The sequence below is a fragment of the Phascolarctos cinereus genome, unplaced genomic scaffold, assembly GCF_003287225.1.
Source record: "Phascolarctos cinereus isolate Bilbo 61053 unplaced genomic scaffold, phaCin_HiC Scaffold_4;HRSCAF=312, whole genome shotgun sequence".
Taxonomy (NCBI): domain Eukaryota; kingdom Metazoa; phylum Chordata; class Mammalia; order Diprotodontia; family Phascolarctidae; genus Phascolarctos; species Phascolarctos cinereus.
In genome coordinates, this window is record NW_027555847.1 from 576,897,617 (window position 1) to 576,912,945 (window position 15,329).

At 35.8% G+C, this 15,329-nt stretch overlaps 1 protein-coding gene across 1 annotated transcript in view; it reads left to right on the forward strand.

Moving 5' to 3' along the window:
- WWP1 (WW domain containing E3 ubiquitin protein ligase 1) overlaps positions 1-15,329 on the forward strand; it is a 143,751-nt gene that overhangs the window by 35,180 nt on the left and 93,242 nt on the right. The window contains 2 exon segments of the mRNA XM_078153653.1: positions 10,078-10,128; positions 14,946-15,036. Coding sequence (XP_078009779.1) covers positions 14,967-15,036 — 70 coding nt within the window. The 5' untranslated portion in view covers positions 10,078-10,128; positions 14,946-14,966.

Consider the following 15,329-nt stretch of genomic DNA (forward strand, 5'->3'; position numbering starts at 1 on the left):
AAGCATACTGGAAAAAAATAACATTTAAAAAATTATATTTACCTTTTTAATTAAAAAAGGCAATCCATATAAATACAATATTGATTTAAGGTATGCTAAAGAACTTAAATAACATTGTGGACTTGTATTAATAACCTCCAGTTAAATAACATCTCAGACTATATAGTCATAACTTCAGTAAATTTTATAAATAGGTTACAATTGTCTTTGGACTAGATTATAAGGGTAATTTTATGATATTGCCTGAAGTTTCTTTTTGGATTATTTAGAAACATTAATGAAAGGACACTATTACCAACTGGAAAAGAAAGGCTTTAAAACTTGGTCGAAGCAAACAACTCTATTTCAATTGCAGAACAACAACAACAAGCATTTCCACAGCACCAATTGTGTGCCAGACTCTGCTGAGTGCTTTATAAATGTTATTTACAAATGTCTCATTTGAATATCACAACAACCCTGAGAGGTAGTGCTATTATTATCGTCCCCATTTTACAATTGAAGAAACTGAGACAAGAAGTTAAATGACTGGCCCAAGGTCACACAGCTAGTAAGTGGCTAAGATTTTTGAACTCAGATTTTCCAGACTACCTACAGCACCACCTTTTGTATTCCAATGGGCTGTATGATTTTATGGTAATCATGTTATTGTAGATTTTGAATTGAAAAGCACTCTAGAGGCCAGATTTCCCATTACACAGATGAGGAAAAAGGTTCAGAAATGCTACGTGATTTGTCTATATAGTTAATGGCTATTACAGTTAGAACCTTGGCCCTTTGACTTCAGAACCTGCACTCTTTGTACTGCAGCATGCTGCCTCGCGTTTTATACCTTTACTTTACAAACTGTCTAAATAGTGGGTGAAGTTTTGCAAACCTCAGATCACTAATTAGTTATTTTGGTAGGCAGGCCCTAACTAATATAGGGGCTTTGTAGATTTCAGTATTTGATCTAAGAATTTGTATGTTAATAGCAGTTGGAAGCTAATTAGTGCTTTAGAAGCAAGTCAATATTATATAAATATATTTTGTTACATAGTGTTTCAACTACTGAAATAGTTAAGATTTGCCAAGGCAAGTAAGTTACTTCCAGTTATTCATTTACAAAAGATGCAGAGATATAGATTTTAAAATATTTTAGAAACTCATGTTTAATATTCCTATGCATTTTTCAAATGGTACTTGACCTGCCTTCTTTCCCTCTTTTCAGTTTTAATGAATGAAAATTTTCATAGATGAATGACTTTCCCATAGATGAATGTATTTCCCAGGCACTGAGATAAGCACCAAGTCATAAATAAAAATGTTGATTACTCTCTGAGATGATGGTGAGAAGGTCTGGTCTTAGAGGATCCTTTTCTGTGTAGAAAAGACAAGTGAGGCAAATGGCAAGATGCTTGGGGGTGGGTAGATGCAGGTGATACTTGCATGAAACTGAGGCAGGCAAAGGTTAAGTGATTTGCTAGTAAGAGTCTGAGGTTGAATTTGAACTCAGGTCTTCATGATTCCAGACCCAGTACTCTATCCAATGAGGAACAAGAAGTGAAAACTCTAGGATGGAGTGTCATGTACAAAAACAAAACAAAACAGCAACGAAGTCAGAATCACTGGATTGCAGAGGACATAGAAGAGATTAAGGTGTAATATGACTAAAATGTGGGAAGGGGCTAGGTTATGAAACCTATTTGGCTTTAAAAGCCAACTAGGATCTTTTTTCCCCCCCTAGGCAATGGGGTTAAGTGACTTGCCCAGGGTCACACAGCTGGTAAGTGTTATGTGTCTGAGACCGGATTTGAACTCAGGTCCTTCTGAATCCAGGGCCGGTGCTCTATCCACTGCGCTACCTAGCTGCCCCAGAATTTATTTATTTATTTTATTGTCATTATTATTATTATTTGCTTTTTTAGGCAATTGGGGTTAAGTGACTTGCCCAGGGTCACACACCAACTAGGATCTTATATTTGATTCTGGAGATAATAGGGAACCACTGGAGGCTAAGTAAGGGTAATGTGGTCACGTTGGTGTTTTAGGAAGATCAGTTTCACAGCTGAGAGGGGGATGATTTAGAATAGAGATAGACTTGCAGTAGGGACACCAAGTAGCAAGCTATTGTATTAGGCCAAGCACAGGTGATGAGGAGAGAAGGGGGCATATAAGAGAGAGATTCTAAAGTCATAATGGGCAGGACTTGATCACAAATTCAGCATTAGGGGTGACAGTGAGGAGTTGAGGATGACTCATGATTTTCAACCTGGGTAACTTAGAGGATGGTGGTGTGCTTGGCAGGAATAGGAAAGTTAGAAAAAGTGGAGGTTTTGAGGAGGAAAAGTAATCAGTTAAGTTTTGGATTTGTTATGTTTAAAATGTCTACAGGTCATCCAGTTTGAGATGTCTAAAAGGCAGTTGGAGAAGTGAAACTGAACGTTGAGAGAGAGCTTAACAAGTAGATCTGAGATACTACAACTTTTTATATCTTTAAAAAAACATTTAATATGCAATATGTTTTCCTTTTGTCACAGTCACTTGTTTTGTATAACTTGGCATTAAGTAACAAAATTTTGATACATTTAAATATTTTTCATCAGCAACTGCATGTCACATTGGATGTTTAACATACTTTTAATGAATAGTCTATTTTCCAAGTGTGACTTTGATTATAGCCCCAAATCCCTTTTCAGTTAAATCATGCAAGTTAGCACATGTTTGTCTCCACCTTTCGGATAAATTTCCTAACCTTATGTGGCATGGTATAGGGTTTTTTTGTTGTATTCCATTTCACTTTGGGAATTTCCTTAATTCAGAAACAATTCTACTTCTTAGCATGTTGTTATATTTATCAGAGTTCATCATTAGCTCAATGGAAATGAGATATCTGGGCTCACTAGAAGTAAAACATCCCTCAAACATTGTTAAGTTGGTTATTTTACAGTCTGGTGAAGATACTCAGATCTTATGGACACACCCGAACTTTTTCTCTTATCTATTTTGATATAACCTTGAAAAAATAAATTTCATCAGTAAAAATTAGCTTTTTCTAATCTTTATTACTCTATTATCTTGCTCATAACACATTTTTTCTTAATAGCAAATTGTGTGTGTGTGTGTGTGTGTGTGTTGTGTGTGTGTGTGTGTGTGTGTTTGAGAGACTGTGAGAGAGAGAAATGTCTTGCTTTTCTTTTAGCCTCAAGAAGGCTGTTCTTGCTATAGAACTTGCTATTTTTAATCAATAACTTGTTCAGCTTGCCAGGCCTCTCTGAAGCTTTGTTAGTTAGTTTGTTTGTTTGTTTTAACCAGTTAATTAGGCTGTTTTGCAACAATAGTTCATCAGTTCTTGGCGTTTTTATTTTTGACTTCACTTTCCTTTGGGCTTTGGTGTGACTCATCCTGTTTTATTGTGGGTTTGAAAGATCCTTGAAATGTTTGACTTCTTTACACCAATAGCTGCTATGATATCTCTTAACAGGCATTCAAGTGTACTTCAAAAGCTACAACTCTTGCACGTTTCTTTGGTTCAGTATCCATTCTTTAGAACAGAGCAAAAGAAATATGTATATGACATAGAATCCAGCAGTCAACAGAGAGAGAACTAACTAAAGTTTGGGAAAACACCTCAATTCACGTTATCTGGATATGATCCACATATTCAGTCAGCCTAATGTTAGCATCACATACACATAACCACTGCTGTCACAAAATGAAACTATATAAAAATTATTGCTTGTCTCAACAATTTCACGTACCACTGTCTGTGTATACATTTAGTTTCTTTTTTCTTAAATCTTCCTTTTTTCCTGACACCTATAATTCTGTCAGTGGCACCACCATTTTTCCATTTACCTATATTCTTTTAGGAATCATGTTTTACTCCTTTCCCTGCTCCCACATAATCTAGTCAATCAGCAACTGTTATCATTTCTGTTTCCACCATGTCTTCCACCAATCTCATCTTTATGATTTCCACAACTATCCTCACACCTCATTTTCATCCGAGCTAGACTGCTGAAGTAGTTTTCTAACAGGCTTTGTACTTTGAGTTTCTTCTGTCTTCAGACACATGTTACTACCAGATTAATCTTCTGACCACACCAGTCTGTTCATGTCAGACTAGAAGATCACTATATTCTTTTCTAACTGTAAAGCCTATAATCATAGTAGTTCTCTACACACAACCCTTAAAATAGATCACTTTTGCTTATTGAATAAAGACCACATTTGTTAGTTTGGCATTTAAGACCCTCTATAATCTGGCTGTGTTGCCTTTTTAGGTTCATTTCACTCTATTCCACCTTCTTGAGTCTACTTTTACAGCATATTAAACAAACTGATCTTTGTCAAATGAAGACTAAAATATTGTGAAAGAGTGGTCAGGTTTACTTAAGTTAAATAATAAACTGGAATTTATTAGATGTATACTATATGATGCGCACTGGGCTAGGCATTGGTGATATAAATAACAAAGAATGAAACGCTTGATGTGTGTGTATTTGTGCGTGTACATGTAACATGTAAAATGAATAAATACAGATATGTGCAGAATAGTTAAATACAAAGTAATTTGGGAGGTCTGACCATGTTACTTTCCTTATTTAATAAACTCTAGTGGCTCCCTATTTCCTCCAGGATCGAATACAAAATCCTCTTTTGCATTTTGACATTCAAAGCCCATTATAACCCAGTCCCTTCCCACCTTTCCAGTCTTCTTAGACTTTACTCCCCAACATTTATTCTTGAGTCTAGTAACACTGGCCTCCTGGCTGTTCCACAAACAAGATTCTTCATCTGTCAGCTCTGGACATTGTCTCTGGCTGTCCCCATGCTTGGAATACCGTCCTTTCTGTGCTCCGACAGCTGACCTCACTGGCTTCCTTTAAGTCCCAGTTCAAATCACACCTTCTACAGGAAGCTTTCTCTGACCCTGTTTAATTCCAGTGCCTTTCCCCTATTATTATTTCTTACTTATCTTGTATTTATCTTGTTTATTATGTTTCCTTGTTATCTCTTCCTATTAGATTTGTAAGCCTCTTGAGGACAGGGACTGTCTTTTGCTTCTTTTTGGCCCCCAGTGCTTAGCACAGTGCCTGGCACATAGAAGGCACTTTGATTGCCTGATTTACTAGAGGGAATCCAGTTGAGTAGCAAGTAGGAGAGTAAGAAAGGCTTCACACGGAAGATGGTCTCTGAACGGGATTCAAGGATGTGAAAGTAAAGAGAAAATGCATTCCAGGCACACGGACAGCCAGTGCAAAATGGAACGTCATGCATAAGGAACAGGAAGAAGCTGAATCACAGGAGGTGGAGTATCATGGCTGGTAAGGCTAGAAAGATAGGTTGGGGTCAAGTTATGAATGGCTTTAAAAGTTAAATAGGAGTTTTATCTTAGAGGCAATAGGAAGCCACTGGAGTTGATTGAGTAAGGGAGGCACATAGTCAGATCTGCCGTTAAGGGAAATTACTTATGAAACAATTTATATGAGAGATTGGATAGAGAGGGGACTTGGGGCTGTGAGACCATTTGGGACACTTTGGCAACATTCTGGGTAAGTGGTAAGGACATTTGAAATGAAGTATCTTAGAAGAAATGAAACATCTGATAGTGATAGCACAGAAAAAAAGGTTTAGACTAAATTTGATGTAACAAAATTTGTATTCATTTACCCTTGGATTATTTCCCTTCATCCATTCTCCTCACTCCCAGGCTTTTCTGAGAATTGAGCACTTTCTATACCTTCTTGATACTGTATATGATTGAGGAAATGTAATTAATTTTGTTTTCTTATGTTGTTAATTTCTTGGATTATCAAGTTTTTGTCTACATCTCTTAGTCAAAAACTAGGAGACAGTAGATTTCATTTAGTATGATTACTATTATGGATAAAGTTTAGTAGTTGTAGTTCTGGTTAGAACAGATTTCCCCATCTCTTCCCTCCCCATACTCCAAGATGGCATGTAATTTGATATGGGCTCCACATATACTTCATATTAAACCTATTTTCATGTTAGTCATTTTGTAAAGAAGAATTAGAACTAATGGCAGAAACCACGAGAAAGAAGAAACAAAACAAAACAAAACAAAAAACCAGAGAGAGCAAATAATATGCTTCAATCTGCATTCAGAAGCCATAGTTCTTTTTCTGGATGTGGACAGCATTTTCCATCAGAGTCTTTTGGAATTGTCTTAGATCCTTGCATTGCTAAGAAGAGATAAGTCTATCAAAATTAGTCATTGCATAATGTGGTTGTTGCTATGTAGTGTTCTCCTGGTTCTGCTCACTTCACTCAGCATCAGTTCATATAAGTCTTTCCTGGTTTTTCTGAAGTTCACTGCTCATCATTTCTTATAGCACAATAGTATTCCATTATTCATATGCTACAACTTGTTCAGCTATTCCCCATTAGGCATTTCCTCAATTTCTAGTTCTTGGCCAGTACAAAAAGTTCTGTTATAAATAGTTTTGTACATGTGGGTCCTTTTCCCATTTGTATGGTCTCTTTGGGATATAGACCTAGAAGTGGTATTGCTGGGTCAAAGAGTATGCACATTTTCATAGCCCTTTGGACATAATTCCGAATTGTTCTCCAGAATGGCTGGATCAGTTCACAACTCCACCAACAATATATTAGTGTTTGAATTTCTGCACATCTTCTTCAGTGTTTATCATTTTCCTGTTTTGTTATGTTAGCCAGTCTGATAAGTGTGATGTTACAGAGGTTGCATTTCTTACCAAGGGCTTGATGCTCAGGATTTTATAAAATGATCACAGACATTATAAGAAAACAACAGTGATAGACTTGTACAACATAACACTTTCTAAAGTAAAATTATATTAATTAAATAGGGCAACACATCCAGTCAATCAGTCAACAAGCATTTATTAAGAGCTAACTATATGCTAGGCACCATCTTAAATGCTAAGGACTCTAGTATCTTATTTTAGTAACACTAGCATTATTCTGGACTCTGTCCTCAGTCTTACTTCACCTTGAATATCCATGCAATTATCTGATCTTACTGTTACTACCTTGACAACATTTCTCAAATTTGACCTCTCCATTCACTGACCGTTTAATATCTACCTCATTCAGGTCTTCATGACCTCTTGCCTGGATTACTGCAGGCAAGACTACTGATTGGTCGACCAACTTTAAAGTCCTTCCCAACTTTAGTACATCCTATACACAGCTGCCTAAGTAATTTTCCTTACACACAAATCTGACTGTGACCAAACCAACTCCAGTAGATCACATTTAGGATTTTAAAACACACACACACACACACACACACACCACACACACACACACACACACACACACACACACACCCACACACCCCTACCCCTCTTCCATTAAGCTTTTGAAGCCCAATCTATCTTTGTAGTTTCATTGAACACCATTTATTTTTCCCCTCCTGCCCTTCCCACTCCCACCCCGGTGATCCAACTAAACCCCTATTCTTTTTTTTCCCTTTTGTCCTCACAACAGTCCATCTCCCACTTCTTTAATAGTATTTTTTTCCCCAATTACATGTCAAAACAATTTTTAGCATTCATTTTTACAAGATTTTGAGTTCCAAATGTTTCTCCCTCCCTACTCTACCCCTCCAAAAGTGGTAGACAATTTGATATAGGTTTATACATGGTTTATTATGTAAAACATTTCCGTATTAGTCACAGCTGTGAAAGAAGAAATAGATCAAAAGGAAAAAAACAAAAAAGAATAAAGTAAAAAAAATGCTTCAATCTGTGTTCAGAGTCCATCAATTCTTTATCTGGATGTGGATAGCATTTTCCTTTCATGAGTCCTTTGTACTTGTCTTAAATCATTGTGTTGCTGAAAAGAGCTGTGTCATTCATTCTTTATTATCACACAGTGTAGCTGATACTGTGTATAATGTTTTCCTAGTTCTGCTCATTTCACTTTGCATCAGTTTGTACAATTCTTTGCAGGTTTTTCTGAAAGCTGCCTCTTCATCATTTCTTATTGCACAATAGTATTCCATTACATTCATATACCACAGCTTGTTCAGCCATTTCTCAATTGATGGGGATCCCCTCAGTTTCCAGTATTTTGCCACCATGAAAAGGGCTGCTATAAATATTTCTGCATATGTAGGTCTTTCCCTTTTTTATGATCTCTTTGGGATATAGACCTAGTATTGGTATTGCTGGATCAAAGATTATGCACAGTTTTATAGCCCTTTGGGCGTAGTTCCAAATTGTTCTCCAGAATGGTTGGATTAGTTCACAACTCTACCAACAGTGCATTATTGTCCCAGTTTTCCTACATCTTCTTCATCATTTATCATTTTCTTTTTTTGTAATATTAACCAATCTTATAGGTGTGCCGTGGTACCTCAGAGTTGTTTTAATGATTTAGAGCTGTTTTTCATATGCCTACAGATAGCTTTGATTTCTTTGTCTGAAAACTGCCTGTTCATATCCTTTCACCATTTATCAATTGGGGAATGGTTTATATTATTAATTTGAGTAAGTTCTCTATATATTGGAGAAATGAGGCCTTTATCAGAAACACTAGCTGTAAAGATTTCTGCTTTTCTTCTAATTTTGGTTGCATTGGTTTTGTTTGCATAAAAGAAAGCCTTTTAATTTAATGTAATTGGCACAGCATTAAAACAATAAATTATCTTTGGTAGTATAGTCATTTTTATTATATGTTGACACAGCCTAGCCTTGAGCATTGAATGTTCCTTCTACTGTTTAAGTTCATTATTTCTATAAGGAGCACTTTGTAATTGAATCTGTACAAACTTTTTGAGTGCTTTGGTCGGTTATCTCCAGATATTTTCTGTATTTTATAGTTGTTTGCAGTGGAGTTTCCCATTCTGTTCTTACTTTGGGTGTTTTGTTATCATTATATAACAATCCTTTTGATTTGTGAGGATTTATTTTGTAGCCTGCAATTGTGCGGATGGCATTTATTGTCTCTATTAGTGTCTTTGTTGATTCACTAGGATTTTCCTAGTAAATTATCAAAAGTTTTATCTCCTCTTTACCTATTTTTATGCTTTTAATTTCTATCGCTTACTGCATTTCCAGAACTATATAAAATAATAATGGGGTGAGTAGCTATCCTTGTTTTATTCTGAATTTATTGGAAAAGATCCTAGTGTATCTTTATTGTATATTATGTTTGCTTATGGTTTTAGATAGATGCTTTCATGACATTTTTAAAAGGTTCCTCTTTCTATACTTTGTAGAGGTTTTTGTTTTTTTGATTAGTGTTATACTTTATCAGAGGCTTTTTTTGTATCTATCAAGATGAACATGTGGTTTAGGATGTTTTGTTTTTTAGTGGAATTGTGTTACTTGTTTCCTAATGTTGAGCCATCCCCTCTTCCATAGAATAAATCAAACTTATTCATAATGAATAATTTATTAGAAAAATTGCTGTAGTATGCTTGACAGAATTTTGTTTAAAATTTTTTTGAGTCAGTATTCATTAAATGATAGGCCTCTAGTTTTCCTTTGTTTTATCCTTCCCTGGTTTAGACATCAGGACTATATATTGCATAGAAAGATTCTAGTATAGTGCTTTCATTCTCAGTTTTTGAGAATAATTTATGAATCATGGATACTAACTGTTCTTTAACATTTTGACATAATTATTCTTTTAATTCTTTAGAACTAGGAGGTTTTTTGCTTTTTGTGGTTCTTTGCAGCTAGTTCTATATCCTTTTCTGAGATTAGATTAAGATTTCCATCTTAATCCTCTATTTTTATGTATGTATGTTCTCAGTTTTATAGAACATAATATGTTCTGATTACTTCTTCTGGTTTTGTTATCATTTTACCTTGCTAATTTGCCATTTTAGTGATTTGATTTTCTGTTCTTCTGTAATCAGGTTAGCTAAAAGTTATCAATTTTATTAGTCCTTTCAAAGAACCAGCTTTTAGTTTTGTCATTTTGATGTTTTTTTTCCTGATCTATTTCTCTTTTAATTTTTTACATCTAATTTTGTGCTTATTTTAATTTTTGTTTATTTGTTAGCTTTCTAATTCTAAAAATGCATATTCAGTTCATTAATCCTCATTTTTTTATTTTGTTAATGTATGTTTATAGGGATATGATTTCTCCCCTGAGGACTACTTTAGCTGCACCCCAGGAATTTTGGTATGTTATTTCAACATTCTAAATTTTTTTTCACATAATAATTGTTCCTATGATTTTTCTTTCACCTCATTATTTAGGATATCATTATTAAGTCTCTACTTGTACTGGTCCTATTTTTTTTTTTAGTAGTCCCTGAACCAATGATTTTTTTATTGTGTTATGGTCTGTAAAGGATGTATTAACTGTTGCTGCTTTTTAACATTTCTTTTCAGTATATCTGTGCCCTAATACATGGTTAGTTTTTTATAGAAGTTCCATGTGGTGCTGGTGCTGATAAAAATGTATATTCTTTTGCTATCCCATTTGGAAAACACCATAAATCTTTTAACCCTAGTTTCTCCTGCAATTTGTTTAGATCTGTATTTTCCCTTTTGTTTATCTTTTTGTTGTTCAGTTGTTTCAGTCATGTCCAACTCTTCATGACTCCATTTGGGGTTTTCTTAGCAAAGACACTGGAATGATGCCATTTCCTTCTCCAGCTTATTTTACAGGTGAGGAAACTGAGGCAAACACAGTTAAGTGACTTGCTCAGGGTCACATAGCTAGTAAGTGTGTAAAGCCAGATTTGAGCTGAGAAAGATGAGTCTTCTTGACTCTAGATCTGGTGTTCTATCCCCTTTACCACTTAGCTGCCCCCACCATTGCAGATAACTGTCTTTCTGTTCTGTCACTGTTTTTTTTTTTTACGGTGCAGACCATAAAGCATCCTCTTAAAATTCTTGTTTCTCTTTTAAACTACTCTGAAACAAAGTATTATGGTCCCATGTTCTCCTTGAATTCCACAGGGTCCCCTGTCTCATCATGTAATTGGATGCACTTGTTTACTGCATCTGGAGGGCATATTTTCTTCTACGGCTAGCATTTTCCCTGTTGATTTATCTACTTAGGTTTAATTTGAGTTTTCTTCTTCTTCAAGTCTGGTCATTTTAGTCTTTTTTCCCTTATGTTCCTATATTGCTCACTTTCTGTCTTTCATCCCTCCTGTGGTCATTTCCTTGGGAGCTGGATCTCAAAAAGGCACAGCCTCTTTCCATGCTGGGCAATTCATGGTACACTAATTTGTATCTCTGCCTCAGGCAACTTTTGTGGGTACAGAACTGGCCTTAAGTGACTCAAGTGGCTCTTTCCCTCAGGCTTAGTAGAGTGCTGCATAATATCCTCCCACAAAATGCCTTTTCCATTCCTTTCCATTCTCTGGCCAAGCACTTCATATTGTTGTCACATTGGTGTTATTGCAGTTTAGGATGATTTCTGTCATTTGGAGTTTGTATCTCTGAGGCTGTAGGAAATGGGAGTGGAATCGAGTTCTATATCAAGCCCAGATATATATCCTGTCCTATCTCCTGTGTTCTTCTGCTCTGTTGCAGAAATGTTTGTGGCACAAAACCTTGTTATGATGATAGCCACCCAAGCCCCAGCAAACTTCTGTGAGTCTAGAGCCCAGATCTTTATGGTACTAGAAAGGTGGAGAAGAGGGATCAGGCTGTGGGATTTGGTTTTATTGCAAGCCCGTAGGTTGGTTCCTTGGTTCTGTTGTATGTAGCCTTGTTAATGATATCATGGTAGGTGGTAGGGGAGGGGATGTTCAATGGGATCTAGGTAGGTGTCACCTTATTGGGTTTTTTGTTTTTTTAAACTTTCTTTCGGGTTCCTGGTGTTTGTTCCATGAAGACAACTGAAGTTGCTTTATTGTATAATTTCTATCTTGGAGATATTTAAGAGGCCATGAAGATCTGAAAAAATGTTTAGTACTCCATCTTAGTCATGTGTGACTCAGAAGTCCCCCAGTATCAAACTTTGAACAGTTCATTACCTTGGTTCAACTTTGCTTGACTGCAAAGTTGGTTTCTGATCTACTGAACAATGTCTTAGTCTTTTCAAGATACCATTGCTGGAACCTAGCCCCACCCGCAGTACGCTTTAGAAGGTAGGCCAGGGCCTTAGACAGCAACATGACTGACTTGTCTGTTTCCTGTTCCCTTTTTCATATAGGCTGTAAAGATTGTGATATTGTGATTATAGAAAAGCCTAAAACACCCTTCTCCCTAACCCCCAGCAGATTAATAAGAACATCAGAAGTAAATGGCTACATCCAGTTAAGATCTAAACAAAAAGCCAGGAGCCAGTGGAAGTGAAGAAAGAGTTAATACTAGGGAAGGTAGTGCAAGCCAAGGTAAATTGACTTATAAAGTCTTCAAGTGCTAAAAATGAAGCCCCACCAGGGAAATGAGTAAGTAAAAGAAAATAACAAATAGAACTAACGGATTCTATGGATTAAGAAGAAATGTGAGTTACAGAGGAAAAAGAAATGTCTTGATCCCAGGCACTAAAAGAAAGCACAGGAAGAAGTTAAAAATTTGGGGAAAAAATCAGAAAGAAGAGGGAGAAATTACTATTTTCAATAATTGGCATGCACAAAAAGAATATACAAAAGTAGAGGGAGGGTATGGGGAAGTAGGTATCTTATAATGATCTACATTACGCAATATGGGGTTGAATACACATGTTTTTGTGTAGACATACATTAAACTCAATGAAACAATTTACTATGAAAGGATAAGAGTTTAAGAGAGACTAGTAGGAAGGAATTTTCAGAAGTAAAGCTTCTGACATTGTAAATTTCAAAGGCATGATACTAGAGATTAGTATTTAATATTGGTGAAGAGGCAAAGTTGTAGCAACCAAATATTTCAGTTGCACACTATTAGTGTTGATCAGTTGCTTTTCTCCACCTTCTTCTTTGCAGAGAAAGGTCTAAGAGCAAAAAAGAGAAAAAATTAGAGGACGTGTTGGAGAACACAATTAACAGTTGAATCTGAATGTGAAAATGATGATTTCACCCACAAAATAGAAGAGGATAGGAGAGATTTGAACATGAAATCTAACAATATGTTGTTTACAAGAAACACCTGAAACATTCACAGAGTTGTTAACACGAGGAGTGGAGCAGAATTATTCAGGGAGGTATTTTTAAAAGCAGGAATAGCAATTATTTTCTCTGAAAGGGCAGCAATAAAATAAACATAGAAAAATAATTATCAGTTTAACTCCAAAGTGCTTAAAGGTACTATAGATAAGGAAATAATATCAGTGCTCAATATAATGTGCCAGTGGATAGAGCACTGCTTTTCTAACCTTGAAAAACCTAGAGGCAGCTGAGTGGCACAGAGGGTAGAGCACCAGGCCTGGAGTTAGGGGGACCTGAGTTCAAATGTGGCCTCTTGACCAGACACTTGATACTTACTAGGTGTGAGAACCTGGTCAAGTCACTTAACCACAATTGCCTCCCCCCCCCCCCCGGCCACCAAATAAGGTGGTAAATTTCAATTTCCTTCCTCTAGAAACAGGTGAAAAATAAACCCAAAGAGGCAAAGAGTAGAGACCTGTATGTACTCCAAGGTCCCATATTGGTCTTAGATGGGAACATTCCAAGACTTCTCCCTTTATGGCATTATCTCTCTCTAGAACACTGCCAGGTACGGAGGAGAGACAAAAAGACAAAAAAATAAAGGATGGGTTCTTGTTGACTAGTGCCTCTTGAATGTACCCCAGTTCTGGCTAGGAAGCCAGTTGTTAACAGACCAGAACCATTTATAGAATGTTTGTGTGTGCTCTAAGAATTTGATCATTTAAAGTGTTCTTTCTCCAAGTGCTCATACCTCCTAGTTTTGAAATCTGAGAAATAGACTGCAGGCCAGTTAGTGGTTATTTTTCCATTAATTACTGAACACCTCTGGGATTTGGGGTACTCCCATTTCAAAACCTCAGTATTCTCTATCCTTTGGTTTGAGGGGAAAAGTAGTGAAGTTTAGTTCAGGGGCATGGTTATTGTTACTCAGCCCATTTTCTGGCCCTTTTTATATGCATATACAGCCAGTCAAAGCTTCTGAGTGTTTTAAGGCAGGCTTTTACTGTATTTTTACTTATCTGTGAATATGTATCTTCTCAGTAGAATATAAACTTTCTTGAGGGCAGGGACTTGCTCATTTTTTATTAGCATTCCCAGTGCCTAGGAACTTAAATGGTGTGAATCATTGATTGATATGGATAGGCTAATAATTTTTGGCCTTTTAAGTGGTGCTTTTGAAAGGTATTGTTCATGTTTAATTTTCTCATAAATTTGCTCCCCACATTCTTCTAATTTTAGTTTCCAAAAAAAAATGGATCTTTTTATACTAGTCCAGTTTTCTTTTATCAAATTCCTTGTTATTTGGCAGAGAAGAAAAATGAGTGGTGATCTCATAATTCCACGGTTTTTTAATAAAGTACTTTTCCTGTAGAAAATAGTAAAATACTTTAGTAGAAGATGTATCTGATTTTACATGCATCACCAGCTCCACTTATGTTTATGGTCAAATATCTTCTGGAATTGTTTTCTTAATGACTTTAGGATTTTTTTAAGGTTATATATTGAATACAGACATGGAGATAGTGTGGTACAGTGGAAAGTGCTAAATTTTCAATCAGAAGCTAGAGGAACTCACTTAAAATATTGGCTCTGCTACTTATTACCTATGTTACCTCTACAGGCTGCTTTAACCTCTTTGAAACATAGTTCCTCATTTGTAAAATACGGAAATTGGATGAAATGAATTCAGATGCCCCTCCCAGCTCTAAATTTATGATCTTTTTTGAATTTTTATTTTATCAAGAATGTATATAAATTTCCACATAAACATGTATGAAAAGAGTGATTATCCTCTTAGGAGTCTTAGCTTAGTCTGTCTTCAAAGGGTTCAAATAACATGTCTTAAGTTAAATATCACTAAAATACATATTTTATGACAAATTATTCTCTCTCTTTTAAAAAATAATAGGCTAAAACTGAACACTAGGAAATGGCCACAGCTTCACCACGGTCTGATACTAGTAATAACCACAATGGAAGATCACAGCTTCAGGTGACTGGTAAGTTGACTATATTTATAACTATTTGTTTAGACTCTTATGACTGTTGATTCAAATTTGATTCTATTTGAATAATAATATAATGTCTAGAATTTATATGCACTTTAAGGTTTTTACATACCGTGGCTCATTTGTTCTTCGCACACTTTGAGATTAGTGTAGTATCTCAGGCTGACAGATTTAGAAATTGAGAACTAGAGTTTTAGTGACTTGCCCAGGGTCACATAGAGAGTAAGTTTGTCAAGCAGGATTTGAAAACAATTTTCCCAGCTCTAAGTCCAGTGCTCTATTTA